At 42.1% G+C, this 27,642-nt stretch overlaps 1 protein-coding gene across 3 annotated transcripts in view; it reads left to right on the top strand.

Annotated features, from left to right (window-relative positions):
* tes (testis derived transcript (3 LIM domains)) overlaps positions 1-27,390 on the top strand; it is a 59,588-nt gene extending 32,198 nt beyond the window's left edge. For 2 of the 3 annotated variants that reach the window (XM_042110391.1, XM_042110393.1), the window contains exons 6-7: positions 15,126-15,284; positions 27,011-27,390. In XM_042110391.1, the coding sequence (XP_041966325.1) occupies positions 15,126-15,284; positions 27,011-27,199 (348 nt within the window). In that variant the 3' untranslated portion in view covers positions 27,200-27,390. Of the gene's footprint in view, positions 1-15,125; positions 15,285-15,545; positions 15,625-27,010 lie in introns of those variants that run through there. The other variant, XM_042110394.1, reaches the window with a different exon arrangement.
* The last annotated feature ends 252 nt before the right edge of the window (positions 27,391-27,642 follow it).

Raw genomic sequence — 27,642 nt, 5'->3', positions numbered from 1 at the left:
ACTGATTGATGCAGTTGATTGGATCAGCTTTTGCTTCCATACACTGTGTTTTTTTAAGATTATTTGCCATGAAAGCAATTTCTTGCTCCCTACTTCCCAGCTGTCTGGATCTGCCTGGGATAAAGGGGGGTCTTGCGGTTTTAGTTATGATTTATATATTTTTTTTCATGTCTGAAGAAGGGTATTCAGCCCGAAACGTCACGTGGTGATTAAAATCTTTTAAAACGGAGTTCTCAGTGTGCGGACTAACGTCATTTTTTATTTCTGAAGTATTCTGGTCCAGCACCTGTTTGAATCTGGATGTGCGCGTTCTTCTTTTTTGTTCTTTTTTGTACTTATTAGTTATGATACCTGACATGTATTTTGTTGTGTTCTTCAAAAGCGCCAGCAGTTATGCATCACCACCACTAGGTTGGTGGCAGCTGTCTCCCACAGCAGCAGCATCTAAAGCAGATCTAGTCTGCCAAGACCAAGGATTCTACCTTGTACTTACCTAAATAAAATTCTTAAACTACAGAGTTTCCTATCTTTCTGTAGTATATAATAAATCCAATTATTTTTAATGACAACTAGTCATTCCATATTGATTTCATTGATTAATGGCCTTTATTCCCACCAACTTTGTAAAACGAGGCAGAAATTGATACAGTGACATTAAATGGATTGATGGCCATATATGGGGGTATTTCCGGTGTCTTTACATGACGTTACATTACATTTGGCTGACGCATTTTTAGCCAAAGCGACTAACAACATGGTAAACAGTTTAAGTTTTAGAGCAATTCTCAACAATTTTAGGACAATTTAAAAACATTAGAGTACAGTAAGAATAAGTGCATCAGGGAGTGCTGTTTTTAACAGTTACTTGTCAGTTTAAGACGGCTGGTGAGTGCTAGGATCAGTAAAACTTGTTGTAAGTGTTGCTATGAGAGGAGATGTTCTCTAAAGAGCTGGGTCTTTTTTTTGAAAATGGAGAAGGATGTCCCTGCCCTTGTAGGAACTGGCAGTGTGTTCCACCAACGAGGAACAACAGATGAGAAAAGTTTGGATTGGCTTGAGCGTACCGGTGGTAGAGCTAGACGTCGTTCGTCTGAGGAGCGCAGCGGTCTGGAGGTAGCGTATGTCTGTATGAGGGCATTCAAGTAGGTGGGAGCAGAACCGGAGACTACTTTGTAGGCAAGCGTTAGAGCCTTGAATTTGATGCTGGCCGCCATTCTGCCATGCAAAGGCAAAAGGCCGTAACTTCAATTTTATCAAAAATGAGTTTGTGTCATTTTTGGAACAATGGGCATCAATTTTATCATGTGGACAAATATCTTGAGTCAATTTTGTTGTTTTCTTATCAAAATAAGATGCTGTTTTTGCCGTAACTTCAAAAAGCAGAGGGTAAGCCAAGGCATAGCCCGTAACATCAGTTGTGGTTCTTTAGCTTTGTTTCGCGGCTCTATAGAACGCTGCAATTAAGTTACAGTGCACCGTAATTTCAGCGCAGCAAACCATATTAACATTGGTGGTGGGTAAAACAAAGGCAGAGTGTATTATGCCTATGTATTGTATGTAGGCCTAATTGAAGCACTTCAGCCACACTTCAATAAAGTGAAAAGAAAATGTTGCAGTGGTTGTTTTACTATCTAGCATTAACTACTTCAGATTTTGTGAAATTCAGCTAGGATGTAGCCTAGTTAGCTAGTTAACTGTTCCTGATCCACAAATAGCCTACATGATATATGTTGTGCCAGGCAACTGTAAGACACCATAAATGTCTCAAAGCCTGGATACTATTAACTAGTAGCCTAGTACACGTTTTCTCGTGCCATACAGGGTGGCTAGCTGCCTGCCAATCTGCAAGTCCACTCACTGGCAGAAAACAAAGCGAGTGGGTTGGGGACGCCTCACGATACACCTCCCCGTCCCTCCCCGGCGAGGAGAACATGTCGCACACAAACTAACCCAGCAGATAGAACTTAGATCGCAGCTTACCTTTAAAAAAATCCATGGAAAACAACATCCACTGAGAAGACAAATCCATTGTTTAAATCCATCACAAGTTTTCAGCAAGCCCATTCGCAATATAATTATGTGCAGGCTAGCTAGCCTAAAATCTATCAAAGTGCAACGTTGTTCGGATGTTGTAATTCAATTTTAAGTGTCACTATGAGTAAGCTATTAGCTAAAGCTAGACAGTGTTGGTTGCAAAATATTTGACTCTCATACGAACAAAACTACACAGCATGTCCTTAAGTCGATGTCCCTTTAATTTGTCAAGAAAGAAATCCAATCAATGTGTGACTCCTCCGCCGCCCGCACGACACAGACAGTAAATTATTATGTGTCCATGAGTAGCAAAATTCCTGTAATTGCATACGTTTCCAATGGCATTGGCTTGGATCATGTTGTGGCTGTTTTTTGGTTTTCTGGCTCTTAAAGTGTTATTTTACTTAAATTAAGTACAACGATAAAGTTTTAAAATGTTCCAGTGTAGCCTTCTCATTATTTTGTATTTTGTAATATTCTGTTGATGGAGGCCTAATATTAAGCCTTACTAGACAAAACTCACTAAATGTTATCTTAAGGCTATCATTGTTATCATATAAATGTTTCTATAGAGTGATAAAAGTCCAAATGGTCAATAAATTAGAAGTTAAGGTATTTTGCCTTTGTATGACCCATTATTGTTTTGCAGATAATGCAAAGGCAGAATACATCATACAATTGGCTGGACAACAAAAAAACTTTAAAGTCATTTTTCTCAGTTTCACACTCTGGCGAGTTAAGGTCTTTTGCCTTTGTAGGGCAGCATAGGTAGCCAGTGTAGCTGGATGAGCAGCGGGGTAACATGTGCCCTTTTGGGTTGGTTGTAGACCAGGCACGCCGCTGCGTTCTGGATCATCTGAAGTGGTTTCACTGCGCAGGCTGGGAGACCTGTCAGGAGGGCATTGCAGTAGTCGAGTCGTGAGATGACTATTGCCTGAACCAGAAGTTGGGTAGCATCTTGAGTCAAGTAAGTCCTGATTTTCCGTATGTTGTAGAGTGCGAAACGGCATGACCGGGCGACTGAGACAACATGATCTGAGAAGTTTAGTTGGTTGTCGAGAACAACTCCTAGATTTCTTGCAGTCCTGGTAGGTGAAACAGACAGGGAGTCAGATTTGATGTTGATGTCGTGGTGTATGGTAGGTTTAGCTGGGAGGACCAGCAGTTCAGTCTTTGAGAGGTTCAGCTGGAGGTGGTGTGCCTACATCCATGTAGCTATGTCTGAGAGGCAATCCGAGATCAGTGCTGAAACCAAGGGGTCATCAGGTGGAAAGGACGGATAGAGCTGTGTGTGGTCTGCATAGCAGTGGTTTGAGAAGCCATGCGAACGGATAATCTGTCCCAAGGAGGTGGTGTAGATAGCAAAGAGAAGGGGGCCCAGCACTGAGCCCTGGGGGACCCCTGTGGTGAGATGGTGAGGTGCAGATAGCTGACCAAGCCATGATGCGTTAAACGAGCGTCCTGTGAGGTAGGATTCAAACCAGGAGAGAGCAGAACCGGAGATTCCCATGTTAGCGAGTATAGAGAGAAGGATGCGGTGATTAACCGTGTCAAAGGCAGCCGATAAGTCAAGCAGAATGAGTACCGATGACCGAGCGGTCGCCCTGGCTTCTTTTAAGGCTTCTGTTACAGACAGCAGAGCCGTTTCGGTAGAGTGGCCACTTTTGAACCCAGACTGATTTGGATCCAGAAGGTTGTTCTGTGAAACGAAGTCAGAGACCTGTTTGGAGACTGCTCGTACAATGCCTTTGGATAGGAAAGGCAGGAGTGAGACAGGGCGGTAGTTCTCGACTTGAGCAGGGTTGAGGGAAGCTTTCTTAAGTAACGGTGTTACCCGGGCCATTTTGAACGCTGTTGGAAATGTGCCGGAGGTTAGCGAGGCATTGATCACGTGTGATAGCTGGAGCGATGGTCGGGCTGATGGACTGAAGTAGGCTCGTAGGTATAGGGTCCAGCGAGCATGTGGTAGGACGGCTGCATGTCAGGAGTCTAGATACTTCACTCTCGGAGAGAGGCGTGAATGCTGAAAAAGATGTTCCAGCAGTCCATAGAGGTTGTAGGAGTGCGGTATCTGAGTCAGATGCGTTGAGTGGGCATGTAGAGAATTGACTGCTGATTGCCGCCACTTTGTTTGTAAAAAATGAGGCGAGGGTATCTGCAGTAAGGCTGGATGGAGGAGGAGGCAGCTGAGGGTTGAGTAGCGATTTGAAGGTTGAGAAAAGTTTTCGAGTGTCTGTAGCGCTGTTTTGTCATTGCAGAAAGCCGTCTTAGCAGCAGTGATGCTGGCTGAGAAGGAGGTCAGGAGTGTCTGGTAGTTTTTGAGGTCATCAGTTAGTTTGGATTTGTGCCATTTCCTCTCCGCGGCTCTGAGTTTGGTGCGCTGCGATCGGAGGGTATCATTTAGCCATGGATGAGAGTGTTTGGATCGAGCTGGCCTTGTGGTAAGAGGGCACAGCTCGTCTAGACACGAGGTCAGTGTGGAGCAGAGCGAGTCTGTGGCCTCATTAACCTCCAGAGAGGAGAAGGTGTTGAGTGGAGGTAGACCGGAGGCAACCACAGAGGAGAAGTGCGTTGGAGACAGGTTCCGGATGTTGCGGCGGAACGTGACCATCGGCTGAGGAGCCGGAGACTGTTCTGTCAGGCTGACGTTGAACTGGATGAAGAAGTGGTCAGAAAGATGGAGAGGCGTCACCATGAGGGTGTATGTGCTGCAGTTCCGAGTCAAGATCAAGTCAAGCTCTTTGCCAGCTTTGTGAGTCGGTGGGCTTTGAACCAGTTTGAGGTCAAAGGAGTGGATCAGGGCCAAAAAGTCCGCTGAGCCTGGGGCATCTAAGTGGATGTTCATATCACCGAGAACAAGAAGCGGACAGTCATGCTCAGGGATGGAGGACAGCAGAGTGTCAAGTTCGTCCATAAAATCACCTAGTTGGCCTGGAGGGCGGTAGATGACCAGCACGTAGAGTTTTGCTGGGGCGATCACTGTGATGGCATGGAATTCGAATGAGACATATTTGTTTGAAGGCAGTAGCGGGGTGAATTTCCATTTGTTGGAGATCAGCAGGCCCGTCCCGCCTCCTCGTCCAGATAGGCGAGGGGTGTGGGATAGTGTAAGGTTAGTGGAGAGTGCAGCCGGGGTGGCAGTGTTCTCTGGTTTGATCCAAGTCTCAGTGAGAGCAAGGAGTTCCAATGAAAGCTGGTTGGCATAGCCAGCTATGAAGTCCGTTTTGTTGACTGCGGATTGACAGTTCCACAAGCCCATGGAGAAGGAGGCTTCTGTAGGTAAGGACCGTTTAAGTTGCTGGAGGTTAAGGCGATTTCTGCCCCTTTTGGCATGATGCCGTTTTCTGCGATGGCCGGTGATAACAGATATGGTGGAATGGCACATTTTTGCCTTTGTCGGCGCCTGTGCTCGGTGAACTTGCACAGGTAAACTTGCTCGTCTTGACCGCGTCCGTCTTAAACAAGGACGGCTGAAACGAGGGCTGACTCTTACGCTGACGCTTCAGCAACAGCCTCTATTGTTATGCTGACAGGAATTGCATGGAGCTGTCCTCGTGACTCACTAATGATGAATCAGCGTAGACCGCCCTCTGACGTTCGCACAGCTTAGATTGTTCAAAAGGGTGTTAATTACCGTAAACTGAAAGTCCGCTCGCTCACACCGACCGAAACTCGCAGTTTCAAGTAGCCTCCTCCCTCAGCTGTTCCCAAACGCCCAGAGTCCAATTCTAAACAATTGGAGAGGATTGGCCAGTAGTAGCCTATGTGTTCTTGCTTTCTCTCTCCCAACTCACTGCAGTTGTTGTCTTGACACCTAAGTGAAATTGCTAAGTGAAAATTATGTTGTATTTTGATCTATTCTAGGAATTACAAAGCCAATGTTGATTTTAATGAATGGATAATGTGAAATGCAAAATGCAATAAAGAAAAATTTATGTCATTCTAACCTTGAGGGTGTGTCATATCGTGGCCATCTGAATGACATGAGTCTCTTGAGGCATAAAGGCTATAACCTACAGACAATCTGTGATCGGTTGCCAAAGCATGCGATGCATTGGAGCCATTTTACAGCACCTCAGACATTGGCGCAGGACATGAATGCTTAGTGTAGATTTTGCAATGTTCACAATCACAAATTCAAGTGTTTGTAAGAGTAGGCTATAGGCTTTCTCATGATGCGCAGTTGGAACTTGACGTTTCGTCAGCAAACAGAACGACCAACCCCCAGCACATTCAAACTTCTGTAGACTGCTCCAACCCTATGAAAATGTATATCCATATAAAGGAACCATTGTTTAATAAAATCTAGTTCAGACCTTGTAGGTAGCCTACTGTCCAAATAACGCTGTTTCAGGGGGGCTACACCGGGCACATAACTAAGCATTTTGTTTGCGATGCGTAAAACAATTTTAGGAGACAGCACTGGTCTACTTTTCCAAACATACGCGCATAGCATGCGTCGTGAACAGAATGCTCAAATGACATCTAGGGCCCTATTATGACAGTCTAAAGCACATGGTCACTAGTCAAAAGCTTATTCAAATTAAGTAGGATGTCCAGTCCACATTGGAGTGTATTCGTTATCAAACATCGGGCGGATGGCGTAACAAGGCGTTCCTATGTTTCTTAACCTTTAGAACCCGATTGACGCAAAGTGCGTCAAAAAACACACCCTTTCTTCTCTGTTACATTGCTCCGCAACTGCTCATCGCAGCGAGATTTGACCTCTATTGCGTGACAGAGCGGAAGTGGGGCTTTCCAACGAGACCACGCACTTGTCTGTACGTTAAAGTATGAAAATCATAAAATTAAATCAAATTGCATCATCATATTTACAGTCTATACTTCTCTGCGTTCACCTGCGCACCCATTACTCTCGTTTGAATTACTCGCGAACCCGTGAACGCATAGATATGGCAAGCATATCAGATGAAACAGGAGACACAGGGCTATCCATTGATATGTCGATCCTTCTGGCTTATGAAAACAGACGAAGTGACTGCAAAATAATAACGTCATGTACAAAAGGGTTGCTAGGTTACGGGGACGCTGGCGAGACCGACGCCGCTCTGTCTGGCTTGTTTTTGTTTTTCAATTTTTCGCAATTTAATTTTATTTATTTTTTCTGACAAAGTTTGTCACACGCTTAAACTACGTTTCGGCTATCTAATGTTATAATTTTCTTGCATTTTACCCCATCGTGGGTTTAGTTTTTTGGAGGACTAACACCTGACCTGGACTGACTGGGCAATCGTTACGCTGGTTGCGCTGTGTTCCACTGTCTGCTGTTGAGCTTGAGGCTGTTTTTGGGACTTTGGCTACACAGTGTCTCTCTCCCTCTCCATCCCATCCTGTCGGCGGATTTGACGCTGAGTTTGTTGACCAGCTGCTAGGTTAGTCGGTTGACTAGACCTTCCAGGGAGATTGAGGCTTTGTGCTGTGTTGCCTTAGCTGCTGCGCCTCCATATCCAAGACCTACAGTGTCTGTGTCTTGGACATTTGTACTAGCCTACATGGGATTTCTCTAGACCGCCAAGCAGCTCCAACTAGCCTGGAAACCAGACTCTCTGACTTCGCAGTACTGTAGGGAAAAGAAATCGACCGGAAGTACGTAGACAGGCTAAGCTCCAACAACTTGCCTCCTCAAATGCCAGCACTTCTATCGATGAAGCTGTGCTCCACCTTTGCCAGGCTACGGGGATCCTTCGGAGGAAGCGCTTCTTTACCATCTATCATCAAGCAACGGAGGATGCTATCCCGACTCTGCAGTCCCGGTGTGGCTCTCCTGTGTGGTCCACTCCTGTAGGCAACTCTGCTCCCCGCAAGAAAGTTTTCCATCAACACCTCATCACCATACGGACTATGCCTGTTACTGCTACTGCTGCTGCTGCTGCTGCTGCTGTTGCTACTGCTCCCGTCACTGCTGCCACTGATTTCAACTGTGCGGGCTCTGGTGGAGAGGCTAATCTCTGCCGGGTAAATCTCTCTAACTGCGGCCCCTTCATGTCATGTCATGAACAGGACTCTTCTTTGGTTAAGTTTGCTGTCTTAAATGCTTGCTCTTTTTCCAACAAAGCATTTATTCTGAATGACCGTTTTACGTCCCACCATCTAGACTTTCTGTTTATCACCGAGTCTTGGCTCTCTGGTGATTGACTTCATTGCACTTGGTAACCTTTGCCCTGCTCACTGTAGTTTTTTAAACTCACCTAAGGTCTCTGGTCGTGGTGGTGGTCTAATTACAGTGTTTAAGAACAGTTGGTACAATTCTACATTTAAAACTGATCTGTTTTCTACTTTTGAACTACAGCTGTTTAAGATCAATGCATCTGTACTTTGTGCCTTAGTCTACCATCCACCAAAAATTAATTGTAATTTCATTCAAGCATTTGCTGAACTTCTATCTTTTATGGCCTCTCGTGCTGATAAGTTATTCATCTTGGGGGACTTTAACATCCACATATGCTGCCCATCTAAACCTTTGGTCAATGAGTTTTTAGGCCTTGTGGACTCTTTTAACCTTGTGCAGTCAGTTATGGCCCCAACACATCAGAAGGGTCACACACTAGACCTAGTGTTGTCCTCTGGTTTCTCAGTTTCCAATGTTAAAATAGTTGATACTGGTGTGTCTGACCATTTTATGATTTTATTTGAATCTTCACCGTTTTGTCATCCCCCTCGTCCTACTCCCTTGTCAGAGCTATTAATTCCACCACAGCCTCACAGTTCACTAATACTTTTATGCTCTCTTTTTCACTTGCTGTCTTAGATTCTCTTTCCACCTGCACCGACACTGAGGATCTACTTACTCTTTTTAATACATCTTGCTTTGCCACTCTTGATTCTGTAGCTCCTTAACAAAAGCGGTGTAAATCCAATAGGTCAACTACTCCTTGGCTAAATTCCACTACCTGTTCGCTCAGAAAGGCTTGTAGGAAAGCAGAGTGAAAATGGAAAAAAGATAAACTACAGGTCTCCTATGATATATTTCTATATAGATTATCTTAAGGCTTATCAAATCACTGTCAAAACAGCAAAGGCAGCTTTCTATGCTGAGCTTATTCACAAAAATGCTCACAGACCAAAAGTGTTGTTTAACACAATTAATTCTATCATAAATCCTCCTACTACAATGTCCTCTCTTCCTGCTACAACAGAAACCTGTGAGATGTTTCTCAATTTCTTTATTGACAAAATTGACAACATAAAGTCTCATATCACACCCTCAATTTCTGATCCTGCTTTGTATCAGTCTAGTTTGCCGCCTCCAACAATTCCAACCAGTCTCTTCCTCACAGTTGTCAGACGTGGTCTCTCATATGAAGCCCTCTTCTTGCCACTCTGATATTCTTCCATCTCACCTTTTCAAAGAAGCTTTTGCGGCTATTTGCCCTTTTATCTTGAGCATCATTAATAGCTCCCTGGCTAATGGAGTAGTATCCTCTGGCTTTAAACACGCTATTGTGCAACCTCTCCTAAATTATAGGCTCATTTCTAAACTGCCCTTTCTCTCTAAGATCTTAGAAAAAGTTGTTCTGTCACAAGTCTCTTCTTATTTAAACACCTCTAATATCCTTGACAAGTTTCAATCTGGTTTTAGACCACTTCATAGTACAGCGTCTGCCTTAGTTAAGGTCCATAATGATCTATTGCTCTCTGTTGACTCTGGCTCTTGTGCCCTATTGTTCCTGTTAGATCTTAGTGCTGCTTTTGACACCATTGACCACAAGATCCTTTTAAAACGCCTGGATGTTGAAGTTGGTCTGCAAGGCACTGTATTAAATTGGTTCAGATCTTACTTAACTGATAGATCTTTTTCAGTGCATTTAGGCAATGCTTCATCGTCATCTGCTCCCATTAAGTGTGGTGTCCCCCAGGGTTCTATTTTAGGGCCTCTATTATTTTCTTTATACATGCTTCCCCTGGGCTCCATTTTCAATCAATTCAATATTTGTTACCATTGATACCCAATTTTATATACCGGTGGCCCTTTTTCTTTGTCTTAATTACATTAAGAATTGGATGGCTAACAACTTTTTACAGCTAAATGACAGCAAAACAGAAGTAATCATTTTTGGACCACCAAATTCAAGTAAGCAAGTCTCTTGGCCCTCTGTCTGTTAACCATCACAGTGTGGTCAAGAACCTAGGTGTTTTCCTAGACTCTTCTCTGACTTTTAATAAGCAAGTCAACAGCGTTGTCAAGGGAAGTTTTTACCAACTTAGGACAATAGCAAAGCTCAAGTCTTCTCTCTCCTACAGTGATTTAGAAATCCTTATACATGCCTTTATTTCCTCTAGGCTTGATTATTGCAACTCACTGTATGTAGGTGTAACTAAATCTACTCTAAACAGACTCCAGCTGGTCCAAAATGCTGCAGCCAGATTACTGACTGGATCTAAGAAACGTGACCACATTTCACCTGTGTTGGCTAAACTGCACTGGCTTCCTGTGGAACAAAGAATTAATTTTAAAATTCTTCTGTTTGTTTTCAAAGCTTTACATGGTTTAGCACCTCAGTATTTATGTGATCTTTTAATTCCTTACTGTCCTCCTAGACCTCTTCGATCATCTTCCCAGTGTCTTCTTTGTGTTCCTTCTGCCTCTCTTAAATCCAAAGGTGACAGAGCTTTCTCTGTCTATGCTCCCCAGCTTTGGAATAGCCTTCCTGATGTTGTGAAATCCTGCCCCACTATTAGTAGTTTTAAATCCAACCTAAAGACCTACCTCTTCTCCCTAGCTTTTAACACTCCCTGACTCCCTCACCTCTCCCTTTTTTTTTATATGTTTGTATATGTATTATTATTATTATTATTATTATTATTATTATTATTATTATTTTATTTTTATTATTATTATTATTATTATTATTATTATTATTATTATTATTTTATGTAAAGCACTTTGGTGCAATGCTATTGCTTTGAAATGTGCTATATAAATAAATTTGACTTGAATTGACTTGACAAAAACCAACGCTGCACACCCATTACTCTCGTTTGAATTACTCACGGACCTGTGATCGGATAGATACGTCAGATGAAAGAGGAGACACAGAGCTATAATTTGATACTAAGTACATATAGCTTACTTCATATAGCTCGACTTACCTCACGTTTTTGTCTGTTTTTGTGGCAAAGCATGTTTATAATCCAACGCTATTGTGTGTTTATGGAATCTATGGAAAAGAGTGTTCATAATCCGGTTTTGAGATCCTAGCAAATTCCTGCATGGCATCCAATTCAATGCTCATATTTCTTCCCAATGTGTTCAACAAAGAAACACCTTTTTTGCCTTTACTTTGTTCATGCCAATGCAGTAAAAAAGTTGTAGAGAATCATGAGTGCAGACACCATAGGCACAGACAGGCTAACACGTACACTCGGGTCAAGTCAGGTCAGATCAGTTCGTGTCACAGATATGGAGCGCAGGAAGGTCATTTTTAATAACTAAATAAAATAAAAATATTTCTGTAAGGCGCACACCACAAATGTCTAAATTGCTCAGCCCCAGATAATCCCTCCACCATGGCAATGATATTACCAGATTCAGGACAGTTTGCCCTACACACACATGAAATGCATGTAGAGCTATGAGCTTGCTGTGGTCAGATACATGTCAAAATATAAGAATTTTTATAATACGGTTTTTATATTTTAATTCTTTAAAAATCTAAATAAAATCGATGCTAGTACTAATACATGAAATGATTCGACTCTGCTGAAAAAAAACAATATATAATATGTGTGTGTGGCACTTACAATGACCAGATTAAATCCTTATGAATAAAGGTAGTGAAAAAGCCCTAAAAACAGCTTAGGGTTCTAAGGGTTCATGGGTGTGTTTGGGGCGTAACATCATTTAAACGAATGAGAACGACATCTGTTATTCCCTTTTAAGCGATGCGAAGCGAAGCGCAACGTCAAAGAATGCATCAGTATTTTGACAGTCAACGGCGCATTTGAAGGAGTCTGCTTGCGAGACCGTATGGCACAGTCATTCCACTTGTGGCGGTAGTGGGGTAGCGTAACGGTTGGGCGCCAGGTGGATTTATCCACCACCACTCAGACAGAGTGAAGATAAACGAAAGTTAAGAAATAATAACTAAATGGCTTTATAAAGCACCACAAACATTAAATGATTTTAACTCTAACTAAAAGACTTCAAGAAATGCAAACAGGTGTGTTCAAAAGTGTAATATATTGTTCAGGACACACATGAACACCACACAAGCAAACAAATCACAACAGCAGCAGCAGTCCATTCAGCCTATTTTTAGGTCAGGCCACTAGGAGGCGGTAGGCGGTAGCCTCGACAAAAAATGCAAAAAGGCAAGACGCAAAAAGGTCCAAAAACGAAAAGTATCTTCGGTCAAAAAAGACCTCTTCGGCCTAAGGCCACAATAAATTCAAACAGGTTAAACAGGCTATAACTAATTGGCTACTACAACATAGCCGACTGCTTCAAAGCTCCCAGTGTGGATAAACCAATAAACAAAATAACATTAAATAGCAAAATCACTTAACAAAAGAAGAGCTCTCCAAAACTAGAGCACAAACGTGATTGCTTTCAGTTTACAGTTTAGATTAGATTACAATAAAGGCAGGCCGGCGCCGGAGGAAAGGAAAATGTAGAAATAAAAATATCCCCAAAAGACAAAATTATAATCCCCAGGAAAACCCCTAAGGAAACCCTCCCCAGTAGCCTATGTAATCTATATTCAATTTAAAGTCGCGCCGCTCACGACTAAACAACAAGAGCGCTTTTAAAGAGCACAGGACAACACAGAGAAGTGGGCCAGCTGCTACAACCTCGCTACTGTCGCGTGTCTCCTGCAAACAATGGTAAAACAGTTCTAATGCAAGGAGATCACGTAGCGAATGGAGTGCACTCCAAAGGACCAAACAACTCGCACAAAACTACTAGCTTACCCACGTTGCGTGACTCCTGCAAACAATGATAAGACAGTTACAGCGCAAGGAGATCACGGAACGAATGGGGCAAGACAGGCCGACAGGTCAGGAACAACAACTTTGCTGCCGTGATCGCTTGCTGAACAATGATAAAACATTTCGTTATTGCAAAGTGATCACGGAGCTCGGTTTGGACTAGACCAAACACGCACAAAACTCTGAACAACTCGGTGGAGTTATCAACCTGCCGAACAATGGAAAGACAGTTCTTTGAGGCTAGGCAATACTCACGGAGCGTCCGAGACAAGGACCAACCAGGCCGCTCTCACAAGGCAAAACACTCTACCTGTCGTCACGTTCAGCCTACGCAGGGCAACACCAGCGAACCAAACACACAGCAGACGAAACACCGGTAGAGGGAAACGAGAGAGGCGGAGACAGCGCTACCTGGGCTGTTATTTATAGACGCTGACCATCTTCCGTATGTAGCTGCCAGGTTTTCATTACATTACTTTATTATAGGGGGTCAGGTTTGATCGCCACACACTAAGCCATGCTTTACTAAAACCTAGCATAGTATAGCCTTCACGCATTTGCACTATTATTTTTACTCATTGGCAAAGTAAAACTAACTTTACTGTGGTGTCAATCAAAGACAAAACAGTTATACACCGTAAGTTACTTTCACTATTGACTGACAATGGGTTACCATCGAAAACATAGGCTGGAAAAAGCAACACTTACCCTAATATTGTTCAAATGATTGAATAAAACAACGTTTATCCTGCAGAGGAGTTGCTTATATCTCGTGACGGTGCTCCATATGTTTGTATCGCCTCTCCCCTAATCACTTTTAACTGTAATTACCAATTTGCAAATGATGGTGAATAACTACTCATCGTGAGCTGTATTTCGTAATATCTTTAAAAATGTTGTGCGGTGTGCACCCGCCAATATAAATGTTGACAATGGGCTCTTAAAATAACATCTCTTCTTTCTCTTGGTCAGTAGCGTAATGCGTTTTAGGTAGTGTACAATAGCGATTTCTAGACAATGCGCTAGGCCACTCCCTAGGTTGTTATTTACCACACTCCTGGGCGCATTGTTTAAAAAATAGACGTGCAAAATAAGAAAATAAACTTTGCGCTGGGTGGAAAACGAGTTATATGCCATGTGCCAGGGTGCAATATAGGGGCCTTATTTTTCTATTGCCTTACTTTCTATTACCTTGCCTACTCTCTTATATGTCCATATTTATTTTATGCTGGTCTCTAGATTTTATTCTTGCACTGTTGCACTGTTGGACTTACTCATTTGCACCATCACCATGACACTCACTCTCACAGAGCACCTTACCTTACCTTACCTTACTATGCACAGAGAATCACAGACTCAGTCCCTGCCTCAGTCATTGCAAGTGCCTCATGCTTAATCACCCCTTAGCACACTGTGGATACTGTTTTAGACTTGATTTAGATTTAGTGTTATTTAGTATAATTTGTATTTTAGTATATTCTTTATCTTCTACTGTCCTTATTGCTTAGTTGTGTTTTTTATATTATATACTTTTATTACTTTTTCTGCTGTTAGTGAATGTTGTGTGTGATGTCTGTATGCTACTGAGACCTTGAATTTCCCCTTGGGGATCAATTATGTATGTATGTATGTATGTATGTGTGTGTGTGTGTGTGTGTGTGTATGTGTGTATGTATGTATGATTATCCATTAAGTCAACATTGTCTTTGTACCCTAATCCCTAATATAGGTGAAAATACGGGATCATTTTCAATTAGCGAAAAAAGTGACTATAGAACTTCAAAAAGTCATATACCACTTGTTTTTCCGATTCACAAAAAAAATATTGGCCAGAATTGTTTGTGATCTATTGTTCAACATCTTAGCATAAGAAATAGCTTTTTGAAAAGTTTATGTTCACACAGAAAATCAGAAAATGGATTCATAACATTCTTACTGTTCTCAGATGATGCTTAAGTTGTGCTGAATACAAGTATATGTGGAACTTCTGTATCTGGTTTTAGATAGGTGGAAAACATGACAAGGTGTGTCAGACTACCTCAGAAGAGTGTCAGACTCCAGAAGTTTTTTTGTTCAATGAAACTTTGGTCTGAAGGATAGGACAAATTTTCACCTGTGTATGTGTGACATTTGTTTTTTAGTTGATCTTCAGTAATGAGTACACCCAAGCAGAGGGCCTAAACTGGCACTTGAAGCACTTCTGTTGCTTCGACTGTGACTGTGTCCTGGCTGGGGAAACATATGTAATGGAGAAGGATCATCCTGTCTGCAAGTCCTGCTACATGAAGAACTATGCTATGGTGAGGACCAGTGTTACACATCATTCACATAATTGGCTCATTTAATTCTTAATTAATTGACTTGGACAAGCTGGTACAAGATACACCTATTTTTGTTTCCTCTGGACAATTAAAGTGTCTGTCTGTCTGTCTGTCTATACAGTAGTACAGATAGTCAATAAAGTAACATAACAGTTAGTTATTTACCTTGATTAATTCAATTCAATGTTATTTATATAGCGTCAAAACCAACTTTTTTTCTCAAAACACTATTTTCTCAAGGCACTCTAGTACGGAACATTCTCTCATGCACGCCAATATCAAGGCACAGACGCCTGCAAAGTAGGCCTATATAGGATAGCCTACCCACTCCCCATACAGTGATACAGCGGGGAAAATAAGTATTGAACACGTCAACATTTTTTTCAGTAAGTATACTTCCAATGAGGCTATTTGCATGAAATTTTCACCGGACATTAGTATTAACTCCGATAATCCACCCATATAAAAAAATCCAAACATTAAAGTCCATAGGTAGAGTTATGTGTAATAAAGTGCAATGACACAGGAAAAAAGTATTGAACACGCCTGCTGAAATTTCTGAAATACTTTGTAGAAAAGCCTTTATTTGTAATGACAGCTTCAAGCCATTTCCTGTATCATGAAACTAATCAGTCACAGTATTCTGGTGTGAGTTTGGCCCATTCTTTTAAACAGATAGTCCTTTAATATTGAAGATTCCAGGGGTCCCTCTTGTGAATCCTGATCTTTAGTTAACTTCCAAAACTGTTCAATTGGATTGAAGTCAGGGCCTTGATTTCCTTTCTCTGAAACCAATTGAGAGTTTCCTTTGCTGAATGGTTTGGATCATTGTCCTGCTGGAAGGTCTAGCCATGTCTCATCCTCATCATCCTGGTGGATGTAAAGATTCTCCCGGAACAAAATGACTCCATTCATCATTCCTTCAATTGTATGAAGTCTGCTAGTATCATGAGATGGAAAAACAGCCCACACCATGATGCCACCACCTCCAAACCTCACTGTTGGTAGGGTATTTTTAGGGTGATGCACAGTGCCATTTATCCTCCAAATATGGTGTGTAGTATGACATCCGAAAAGTTACATTTTGCTCTTGCCTGACCAGGATACATTCTCTCAGTATTTCATAGGATTGTACAAATGTTGTGTAGCAAACTTTCAACGAGCTTTGACATGTTTTTTCTTCGGCAATAGAGTCATGCGGGATGAGCGTGCATAGAGGCCATGGCGGTTGTGTGCATTACCTATGATTTTCTCTGTAACAATTGTACCTGCTGCCACTAAGTCTTTCTGGAGCTTTCTCCGAGTGGTCCTTGGCTCTTGGGCTACTCTTCTGACTTCCTGGTCAGAAATCTTGCAAGGAGATCCTGTGCATGGCCAGCTGATGATGCAGTGATGTTCCTTCTACTTGCAGATAATGGCTACAGTACTGCTCGCTGGATGATTCTGAAGTTTTGAAGTGCATCTGTAACCAGTCCCGTTGATATGTTTTGCAACAATAAGGTTGCAAAAGTCTTGGGAGAGCTCTTTGCTTTTACCCTTTATCATGAAATGTTTCTCTTGTGACACCTTGGTAACAAAAAACCTTTTTATAGCCTACCAGTATGTACTAACCCAGCTAATATAAATTTGCATAGATAGGAGGGATAATTTCTCTAACTACAGTACTTATAGATTCCAGTTTGTTCCTTGCCATTCCTTGCCTTTGTGTACTGCTTTTTCTTAGTGTGTTCAATACTTTTTCCCTGTGCCATTCCACTTTTTTACTCATAACTCTACTTTTAGACATTAATGTTTGGATTTTTATATATGCGTGGATTACCTAAGTTAATACTAATGTCCGGTGAAAATTTAATGCGAATTGCCTCACTGGAAGTATACTTACTGAAAAAAATGTTGACGTCTTCAATACTTATTTTCCCTGCTGTAGATGATTGACTTGATAAGCGATAGAATTAATATAAGTATATATACTCTTTTGATCCCATGAGGGAAATGTGGTCTCTGCATTTATTCCAATCCGTGAATTAGTGAAACACACTCAGCACACAGTGAGGTGAAGCACACACTAATCGGCGCAGTGAGCTGCCTGCTACAGTGGCGCGCAGGGATCAGTGAGGGGTTAGGTGCCTTGCTCAAGAGCACTTCAGCTGTTCCTACTGGTCGGGGTTCAAACCGGCAACCCTCCGGTAACAAGTCCTAAGCGCTAACCATAATAAGGTGCCATAATAAATAGCAAACTAGTTTTTAATTACTTAAAAAATATTTTAGTAACAATTAACAAGTATTAACAAAGGGTTAGGTAATTACAGTGGGTATCAGTTAAGTTTGGACGGTTTCCTGCATTATTTCACGCACCCATTTTCTCTGCAGAAATGGCACAAACTGCAGTTGACCCAAACAACCACCAGGTGGCTCTTGGGAGTTCTGCCACTACTATTTTTGATGCGACTTGACTTACTGCTTCCATGACGCATCCAGTTTCCAAGTCAGTAGAACAATCAGAGACAGTTGAGCCATTACCAAACATATATGATAATACAATAGTGTGAGTTTATATATCTTATCAGGGGCGTCGCCAGCCGATTTTGCCGGGGCTTCAGCCCCGAATGTTTCGAGTGTAGCCCCGAATGTATTTTGCAAAGTTGACTAACAAATATGAAACCATTATTCGGATCATGCATTGGAACTGTGAGATGAGATATGAGATGGACCTATTTATCAAATGTAAAAGCAGGACACGGGTTTCCTCTCACTCTCCTTCATGCAGCAGATCTAACTTGAACGTTAGGCTACCATAATTTGAAACATAGGCTGCTTAGAGCGTGCGCACGGTCAGTCAGTTCCAGGGTTGGGCATGTCATTGTTTACATTTCCTATTTAGTATAAGAAAGTTATAAGGAAATCATAAAGGCAACAAGGCAGGGGCGCCGGAACGAGTTTCAAAGTGGAGCCCAAAATCGCATGCGCTGTATTTTCTTTCTTGCGCAAACAAAATGTGTGCAAATAGCCTGCGTACTTCTGCTTCATAAAGTTGAACAAACACATGTGGTAATTTTATAGATAAATAGAAATAGCCAACTGTCATGCAGTTTATGGGGTAGGCCAACTTGCAGTGAACTTACACACGGGAGATTCTTTCTCCTAACCCGCCAAGTTGGGTGTAACGTGTCATTAATCACGTTACAGTTCCTACAGTGTGCGAGCAAAGGGCGACAAGAATATTGGCAAAAAAATAGAATTCATCGGAGTAGGCTGTTTGTTACCTTACTACTGAGTGGGAAACTGCACAACTAACTAGCTAATGACTAGTCTGATGTCAATCACACCACGGCTACAAGCCAGGACTGTCACTGTTTTCAGTGTGAATAAGAGCATCTAGTATATTTAATTACTGAAGGAACGCAACTCGCAAGCGCACTTCACTCAAAGCAGTTCAATGTTTTGCATGTTGTGTGCGTGTCACCATTCAACATTGTGAAGGAGGGTGCGCGAGCTGGGCAGCAGCGCTTCCATAAAGGTCTCTTTCAAAATGTCCTGTTACAATTGCAGCTGCTTCCGATTGTTGAATATTTAGAAAGAGCCTACATGACGGCATTTTTGAGCTAGTGAGAGAGTCCAATTTTTGGCTTCTGGTAGTAACTTGCTAATTAACTAAAGCAAGACTTGAGTGATCTCACAAATTTGAAAGGAAAAATATGAAGGCAACAAGTGGCGGGCGCTAGAGTTGGAGGGATATTGTGTCCTGTTGCTGTAAAGGACGAGCCCAATTGCCTATTTCGCAGTTGTGTAATAAAAGCAGTATCATCATGCAGTGGTCGACGTTTGCCAGGGCGGATAAGCATAGTTAAGTCAAGTCAGTTTTATTTTTAAAGCGCATTTAACATGCACATAGTGCAACCCAAAGCTCTCCAACAAACAAGACACATAACAAGACAAACGATGCCGGATGGAGCGGCGTAGTCGCCAGCATGCCCATGACATCAAGACATGACAAATACATTTAAAAAATGACAAATACAAAAAATGCTGGACGGAGCGGCGTAGTCGCCAGCGTACCCGTGACACCAAGACAAATAAACAAATAAAAAGTGAAAAAAAAAAAGAAAATATATTTAAAAAGGGGAAAGGTGATTGTTAAAATTAGTCAAATTTCCAAACCAGCTGAAAATGTCCAAGGGCAATAATGATCCGTGAAAACTGCAGCCTATGTGCCTGTGTCTTCACAACCGATATGCCAACAAAGTTCTTTAACGTTAGCAAATGATCAACCCAGTGAATTCACTGGTAGTTTGGAGATCACGTTGACGTTAGGCCTTGTAGACTGCAGTCTGGAGATCACTGGAAGCACAGTCTGAAGTAGTGGGCGATCGTGTAGATGCGCAACTCGGTGGGCTTCTAACAGCGACCGTCTGTTACTCCGTGAGACTGCAGCTCCTCACCGCTAGGCTAACGTTAGTCTGCAGTTGGCATGGCAGCTCGCAGGTCAGCAACAGCTCGGCGGCCACGGCAGATCTTTCGCAGAGTTGCTAGCCTAGGTCCAGCTGTCCTGAGAGATCCCCTCGACCAGACAGTGAAGTGCACCGTTCACGGATGGATGGAAGGATGTCCGAGGCCCAGTTAGTCTGCAGTTGGCATGGCAGCTCGCAGGTCAGCAACAGCTCGGCGGTCACAGCAGATCTCCCGCAGAGTAGCCCAGGTCCAGCTGACCCAAGAGATCCCCTCGACCAGACAGTGAAGTGCAGCACCGCTCACGGATGGATGGAAGGATGTCCGATGCCCAGCTAGGGCAAAAGCTAGCCATAGCAAGCTCCCAATGGACAAACGTCAACGGCGTTTCAGCTGACTTAGAAGCAGTAAAAAGGACTAAGAATAACACGAAAACTATCAAAAATAACATAAATAAATAGGGAAAACATTTAACTAGACAAACCAATACAAAAAAATAAACATGACATTACATAAAATTATGAACATTACATAAAAACAAACAAAAACATGATGCCAGACGGAGCGGCGTGTCTCACCAGCGTCCCCGTAACCTAGCAACTTCAAGAAGGAAGGGCATGAATAAAAAAGGCAAAAAACGTCCTTTGCCGGACCCAAAATTTAAATAAGAATTTTATCGAAACAACTGTGGGATAGGTTGGGATATTGTAGAAATTTCACTTAAATTGCAACCGCAACATGCCTGCTTGCCGACGTTCAAACGACAATGAGAAATATATCAAAGCACTTTTTGCGTTTGAATGTAGCAAGAAAAAATGTTTAAACAGCTGGACAAATGATTTAGCTAATTGATTCTAGCCTGTACACCAGCAATTGTTGAACATTTACCTGTACAAGGACATTGACAGTAGCCCAGCCTAACAAGCAGATGTTGCAAAAGACATCAAAAGACGCAATTAATCAGAAATAAATAATGTAATCTGCAGCGCTTTATTTAACAAACTGCAAGCAACAAGAGGGTTTTGTTCGCTGTGAGGCCAAACCCAAGAGCAGAGACGAACTAAGCTCTGCAATAGAGTCATTTTTGAGGTACAAACTCTCCCTGCTCCTGCTTCCATTTTACATTGACTTGACATTTTTTAATTGAATTTTTGCGACGTTCTCCTAATGTGCCTTTTGCACAAAAAAGAACATACTCGCCTGTTCTGCTACTAGGCCACTGAAAGGAACAATAGAAAATCTGTTTAGGCAGTCGATAGGCTATATGGTAACGAGCTGTGTGCGCCTGGAAAGACGATAAAAGATATGCTTTCTGAATAGCACAAATGTTCTTCCCAATCGTTTCCATAAAATAGGCTAAGTCAAAGACAGAAAACTAAGTCTTATAATGACATAATGGTATAGTCTGTTTTCCATTTAGGATTTAGGATAAGTCTTTCATGGTGGACCACACACTTTTTCTTGTGTCAGGAACTCTGCACATAGGCTTAGTCCATAGTCCATAGCCCAGCTCCAGCGAAGACGGCTCTGGTCATCCCATCTTACCCTACCCCCACTTCCTCTATAGCCTTCCATTCAGGCTATGAAGACCTGCGGGGAGCAAAACGACTTGTTGCCGTTTTGGGACATTAAGTTACGTTAAGCTTTTTCACGTTAGGCCCCCACCCCTTCTTTCACAAGCAGTGCAGCTTTCTGAAGCAGTGCTTTCTGAAGATAATGTAACAACAAATATCACCAATATTTTTGTGTGGCGATAAAAGTATCCAGGGTTTGCGCAAGTAGCCTAAATATATAAATAAATTAATAAAATCCTTAACGTGAAAAAGCTTAATGTAGCTTAATGTCCCAAATCGTTTTACTCCCCATATGCGCTCAAAATGAGCTATCAATTAATCACCAAACGTCTTATAAACAAGTCTTGCCAGGAGCAACACCTTGCCTAGGCATAATAATGGTTGGAATGGAAAGATGCAAGTTATGTTTTAAAAACAAATGCTCCCGTTACCCCGCAGAAGTTTCAAAGTAGCCTACACCCAGCCTAAGCCTACTTCAGAACACCTCATCAATTGTCTGTAGTAGGCTACAACTTCGATTCAATAAAAAATTTCTAAAGAAAAACGTTGCATCATTACTCCTTCCTGGATTCGAACTCAGGACTGCCTGAAAGACCAGACCTGCTCTGGAGACACGTGCATTAACCCACTCGACTGTCAGACAACGCTAGCTGTATTGAGTATTGGGTAGGACTGTACACTGGTTGCTGTGCCTTGAGTGACCGAATTCATTTTCCTTTGTCATATGAATGCTGTCCTTTTGTTAGCATTACTGTTATAGTACAGCGGCTAAGGCCAGATTTTTACCTGAATCGTTCAGTTATTGCAGAAAGCACGAAACTTGGTACAATTATAGTACTACCCCTAGTGATCAAAAATTGAAATGGACCCCAACGCATAGCGCCCCCTAGTGGCTCCTATCTTGACTTCAAATATGGCCACCAAAATATGCCCTTTTTTCTACATTTATAATGCTATGCAGCTTTTAACACATAATATGACATGTCTATAGCCATCTTTCAGCATTATGAAATACATTATGTGACAATCATGCATAATTAAAATGGCAGACATGTTGGATTTTAAGGAAGTAACCATAAATTCTGACAGAGTCAAAAACTGTGGTGCATTTAGGCTAGGCTAGGCATTTAGGAACAGTTTTAACTGTGTGACTAAACCCTGCACTTGCCTGGGCTCAATCCTTCTAATTTGCCCCCTAGAGGCTGGCACGCTAGCAAGGAGCCTAAAACCCATGGATGCTAGCGTCTGTCAAGTCTCTTAAAGAAACATATGCTGCTTCGGTCACAGACAGAAAAGCAGTTTCAGTAGAATGACTCTTGAAAACAGACTGCATAGGGTCTAGCAGGTTGTTATGATTATAGTAAGTCCAAGACTGATACATATTCCATCTTTATCCTTCTTGACTGATTTTTCACTAGTTTCACATTTGGCTTGGGTCAGTGTCACTACTGGTAGCATAAGCCAGTACCTGGAGCCTACAAAGGTTGCACAGGTAGTTCAACTCCTCCAGTATGGCACACCAATACGTTCTATTACCAGAAGGATTGCTGTGTCTCCCAGAGCAGTCTCAAGAGCATGGAGGAGATTCCAGGAGACAGTTGCTCTAGGAGAGCTGGGCAGGATGGTAGAGGGTCCCTAACCCAACAGCAGGACCAGTATCTGTTCCTTTGTGCAACAACAAACAGTAGGAGCCCTGCCAGAGCCCTACAAAATGACCTCTTCCAGGCCGCTGGTGTGAATGTCTCTGACCACACTGTCAGAAACAGACTCTATGAAGGTGGCCTGAGGGCCCGATGGCCTCTGGAAGGACCTATGCTCACTGCCCAGCTCCGTGCAGCTCAATTAGCATTTGCCATAGAATACACATTTGGCAGGTTCGCCACTGACACCCTGTGCTTTTCACAAATGAGACCAGGTTCACCCTGAGCACATGTGACGTCTGAATATGTCTTGGAGAATGCAATGCTGCCTGCAACATCATTCAGCATGACTGGTTTGGTGGTGGGCCAGTGATGGTCTGGGGAGGGATATCCTTGGAAAGACACATTTTTTCACTTAGATTTTTGGGGGGTCTTTGAATTCAGTCCTCTGTGGATTGGTAATTTTCATTCCCAAATAACGAAGTGGCATCCTTTTGTTCCTAACATATTACCCAGTCCATATCAGTTTAAATCTTACCTCACAGGACGCTTGTTTAACGTATCATGCCTTGGACAGCTGTCCGCACCTCACCATCTCACCACAGGGGTCCCCCAGGGCTCAGTACTGGGCTGCCTTCTCTTTGCTATCCACAACACTTCTTTGGGACAGATTATCCGTTCGCACAGCTTCTTATACCACTGCTATGCAGACGACACACAGCTCTAGCTGTTCTTTCCACTTGATGACCCCTTGGTCTCGGCACGGATCTCGGATTGCCTCTCAGACATATCTACATGGATGAAGACACACTCACCTCCCAGCTAAACCTACTATACATCATGACATCAACATCAAAATTGACTCTCTGTCTGTTGCACCTACCAGGGCTGCAAGAAATTTAGGAGTCGTTCTCGACAACCAACTAACCTTCTTTGATAATGTTGCCTCGGTCGCCCGGTCATGCCGTTTCACACTCTACAACATATGGAAAATCAGGACTTGACTCAAGATGCTACCCAACTCCTGGCACAGGCAAGTCACAGTGAAACCCCTTCAGATGATCCAGAACGCGCCGGCGCGTCTGGTCTACAACCAACCCAAAAGGGCACATTACCCCGCTGCTCATTCAGCCACACTGGCTACTATGGCCGCCCACATCAAATTAAAGTCTCTAACGCTTGCCTACAAAGTAGTCTCCAGTTCTGCTCCCTATTCAAATGCCCTCAGACAGGCATACCTCCCATCTGTTGCGCTCCTCAGACAAATGACGCGCCACACTAAGGTCAATCCAAACTTTTACCAGTTCCTACTAGAGCAAGGGCATCCCTCTCCATCTTCAAAAAAACTCCTGAAGACCCAACTCCAGAGAATATCTCCTCTCGTAGCACAACTTACAACTAGATAATTCTAGCACTTAACACCTGACTAAAGCTGACACTTGACTGTATAAAAACAGCACTCACTGATGCACCTTTTCCTATTGTTATCTACCTTTTTGAATTGTTTTAAATTGTTCTACAATTGTTGAGAGAATTGTTTTAAAAGCTTTAAACTGTTTACCGGGTTGTAAGTCGCTTATGGTTAAAAATGCATCAGCCAAATGTAATGTAATGTAGATGTCCAGCATGATGTTTTTTCCCCATTGAGATCTGATGTGTTTCATTTTTTAAAGTGTATATTTTTTTCAGCAGTAAGAGTTAAGGTTTGCTCAGAAAGAGAAGGTAGAAAATATAGAATTTCTGGCTTATTTTCTTACACGGTGGCCATATTGGAATCTTACCAGATTATATTTAATGCCTCATATATTATTGAGGTTGTGATAAAATGACTTTTCAAACTTAGAATATCATTCAAAAACAATTTCAATCATGAATAACAATAGAGATGGTCTATATTTTCACATTTGGTATCCGCCATATTGGATTTCAAAATGGTCAACATCAGGTTTGTTTGTAAATCATGTCAATAGCTTCCTTGACCCTGAAAGTTAAGTGTTAGAACTTATAAGACATTTTTATCTTGCTTAATTTTGAAGTTGTATCAACAATTCTAATAAGAATGGTGGCCATATTTGAATTCAAAATGGTGGCCACTAGGGGGCGCTATGTGTTGGGGTCCATTTAAATTTTTGATCACTAGGGGTAGTAGTATAACTGTGCCAAGTTTCATGCTTTCTGCAAAAACTGAACGATTCCGGTGCTTAGCCGCTGTACTATTAAGGAAATGCTATAGGCAAAGGCTATTTCAACCTTGTTAGTGTAGTAAAAAAAAATCAGAACTATTCACAAGGTTTCTGGGCAGCATATTTATATTCTGTTAGCAAGCGAACTTCTCATGACTGCCGACAAAGTAGCCTACTGCCAGCTGACGAAGCTCTCATTTTAAAACATTGCAGCGACAGAGGCACTGTACAATCAAGAAATCCTGCCACTGACAAAATTATGTTTGACATTATGTACAAAGCTTATAGGCTACAGTAGACTAGCATGTTGCAGAGGCTGCTAAAAACAGACAAACAACACAATGAAAACTCGGCCAATCACAGCCCTTGCCGTCGAACGCTCCTTCCGGTTCGACCGCGGAACGCCACAGCGGACTTATGCTGCCCCCAAGCGGCTGCAGTTGTACTACATTTCACGCAGCTGCGTGAATCACGTTTTTCGTGAATGAAATGAAATTTTTAACCAGTACCCACTGTACTAGTTTGCTATTTATTATGGCACCTTATTATGGAGTGTTACCAACGTTTCTTATATTAAAAAGGAGATATCAATTATCAACAATGTCAAGCCAGCTGGAACCTGCCACTCTCTCTCTGTTCCTCTCATGCGCACTCAGACTAATTGCACATTCCCAATTAAATGCAGTAGCATAACGTTCAAGTTAGATCTTAATGGAGACTGAAAGAGGACCCGGAAAGTATCATTATATAACATGCTGTTGGTGTATTTTGACATTGTAAACTTTCTCTAATGAGTGAAAAGTAGTTTGCAGTAAAGATACTATTTATTGGCTAATTTTGGTGCCTCCTCTGTCCCTTGGTGCTCTACTTTCCACGCTGAGACTTTAGACCCTGTCCTACTGTAAATTCAAATGAACTGCTAGACTGCAGCAGCACTGCCCACTTTCGCCCACTGATTTGACGCTACCGGAACAGAAACTGTCCTTGTTATAACCTCTCTGTACACTTTCAAAGTTTAAAATACTTCTGTTTGTCTGTATAGGGACCTTATCCACACTACCACCAAAGTGTAAGACTATTTTGAGCCACGTTAGTTGTTTGAAAATAGCGATTTATTTTGACATGGCCCGCTTCATTTCATTTGATGATGATGCATGAGAAGAAACACAGTCGACTCCTTGTATTTGTTTCTCAAATCAGACCAACCAGAAGTGCCTGCGCTGAGCAGTGCCCTATTGCCTGCCATTGACTCTGCTGCAGCTTCCCAGCTTCCTAACCCTCCTTCTGTTGGCATACCTGTAACTCTGTACATGTCTTCTGCTGTCCTTGCTGTTGTTGCTGTCACTGTTGCTGTTGATCTGTGTCTGTCTGCTGTTGTAGGTCTCATACTGTATTTATGTGTTATTTTGTACAGCACTTTCCTGTCTATAGTAACAGTCGAAAAAACCTTCTGGAGCAATAATATTAGATCGACTGGAACAGGGGACTGTTGTTGTGCAACAGGTTACAGCGTCCATGCCATATTTGAGTGCCCATAGGGACCCGGGTTTGAGTCCGGTCTGGGTCCCATATCTCTCTCTCTCACTCTCTTTCTGTCAGTCTCTCACTGTTCTATCAAAATAAAGGCGCCCCCCCCCCCCCCCAAAAAAAAAAAAAGACAAAGGAAAATACTAAATATATTACTGGAACAGAATTGACACAATTAATTAACACAATAGCACAGTAAGAATAGTTAAGGTTACATAGACATAGTCAGTGCGTAATATTTAATTGTGATCAGTCAGACAGTTAACAGTGATGGTACACTGTGTTTAAATGGTATTCTATTTTTGACATTGTCTTTATATTCTCTGTGTCTTCAGATCTGTATGGCTTGTAAGATCCCCATTGAACCTGAGGCACAGCGTGTGTCCTATGGAGAGAGCCACTGGCATGCAGAGCCACAGTGTTTCCAATGTTCCTGTTGCTCCAAATGTCTTATTGGTCAACGTTTCATGGCTATGAAAAACATGCTCTTCTGCTCTGTGGAGTGCAAGAAAACTCTTCAGTAGACCACCCCTGTCACAAAGTTTGCCATCTTAAGAGCTAAGGGCATTGCTACTGGTAATTTAATAAGGATCTGTGGCCTTTGTGCTTATCCTACTGAATACTGTACCTGTGTTTGGTTAGTAGCTGTTTTAACTAGTGCAGTACCTGATGGCATATCTATCACACAGTTATGCAATAAAAGTTATTTGCAGTCTTTTGTATTCTGTTAATCCTGTGAAGCTATGAAATAATTATTTTTACCAAGATATTATGGATACCTAATGACCTGTTTAAAGATTTAGGCAGGCAGTTCAATTGGTCTCAATTTCATGTTGATTTTGTAAGCATAATGTTGCTCTACCTCTTCTGCCATGGCACATTTTACCAAAGAATATAAGGTTGTGAAGTCTCTCAGACAGTTGTTGTTGTAGAGAATCTTTCTGATAAAGAGTATATCATAGTTGGA

Source organism: Alosa sapidissima, chromosome 11 (genome assembly GCF_018492685.1).
Source record: "Alosa sapidissima isolate fAloSap1 chromosome 11, fAloSap1.pri, whole genome shotgun sequence".
Lineage (NCBI taxonomy): Eukaryota > Metazoa > Chordata > Actinopteri > Clupeiformes > Clupeidae > Alosa > Alosa sapidissima.
This window is presented reverse-complemented; position numbering and strand designations above follow the sequence as displayed.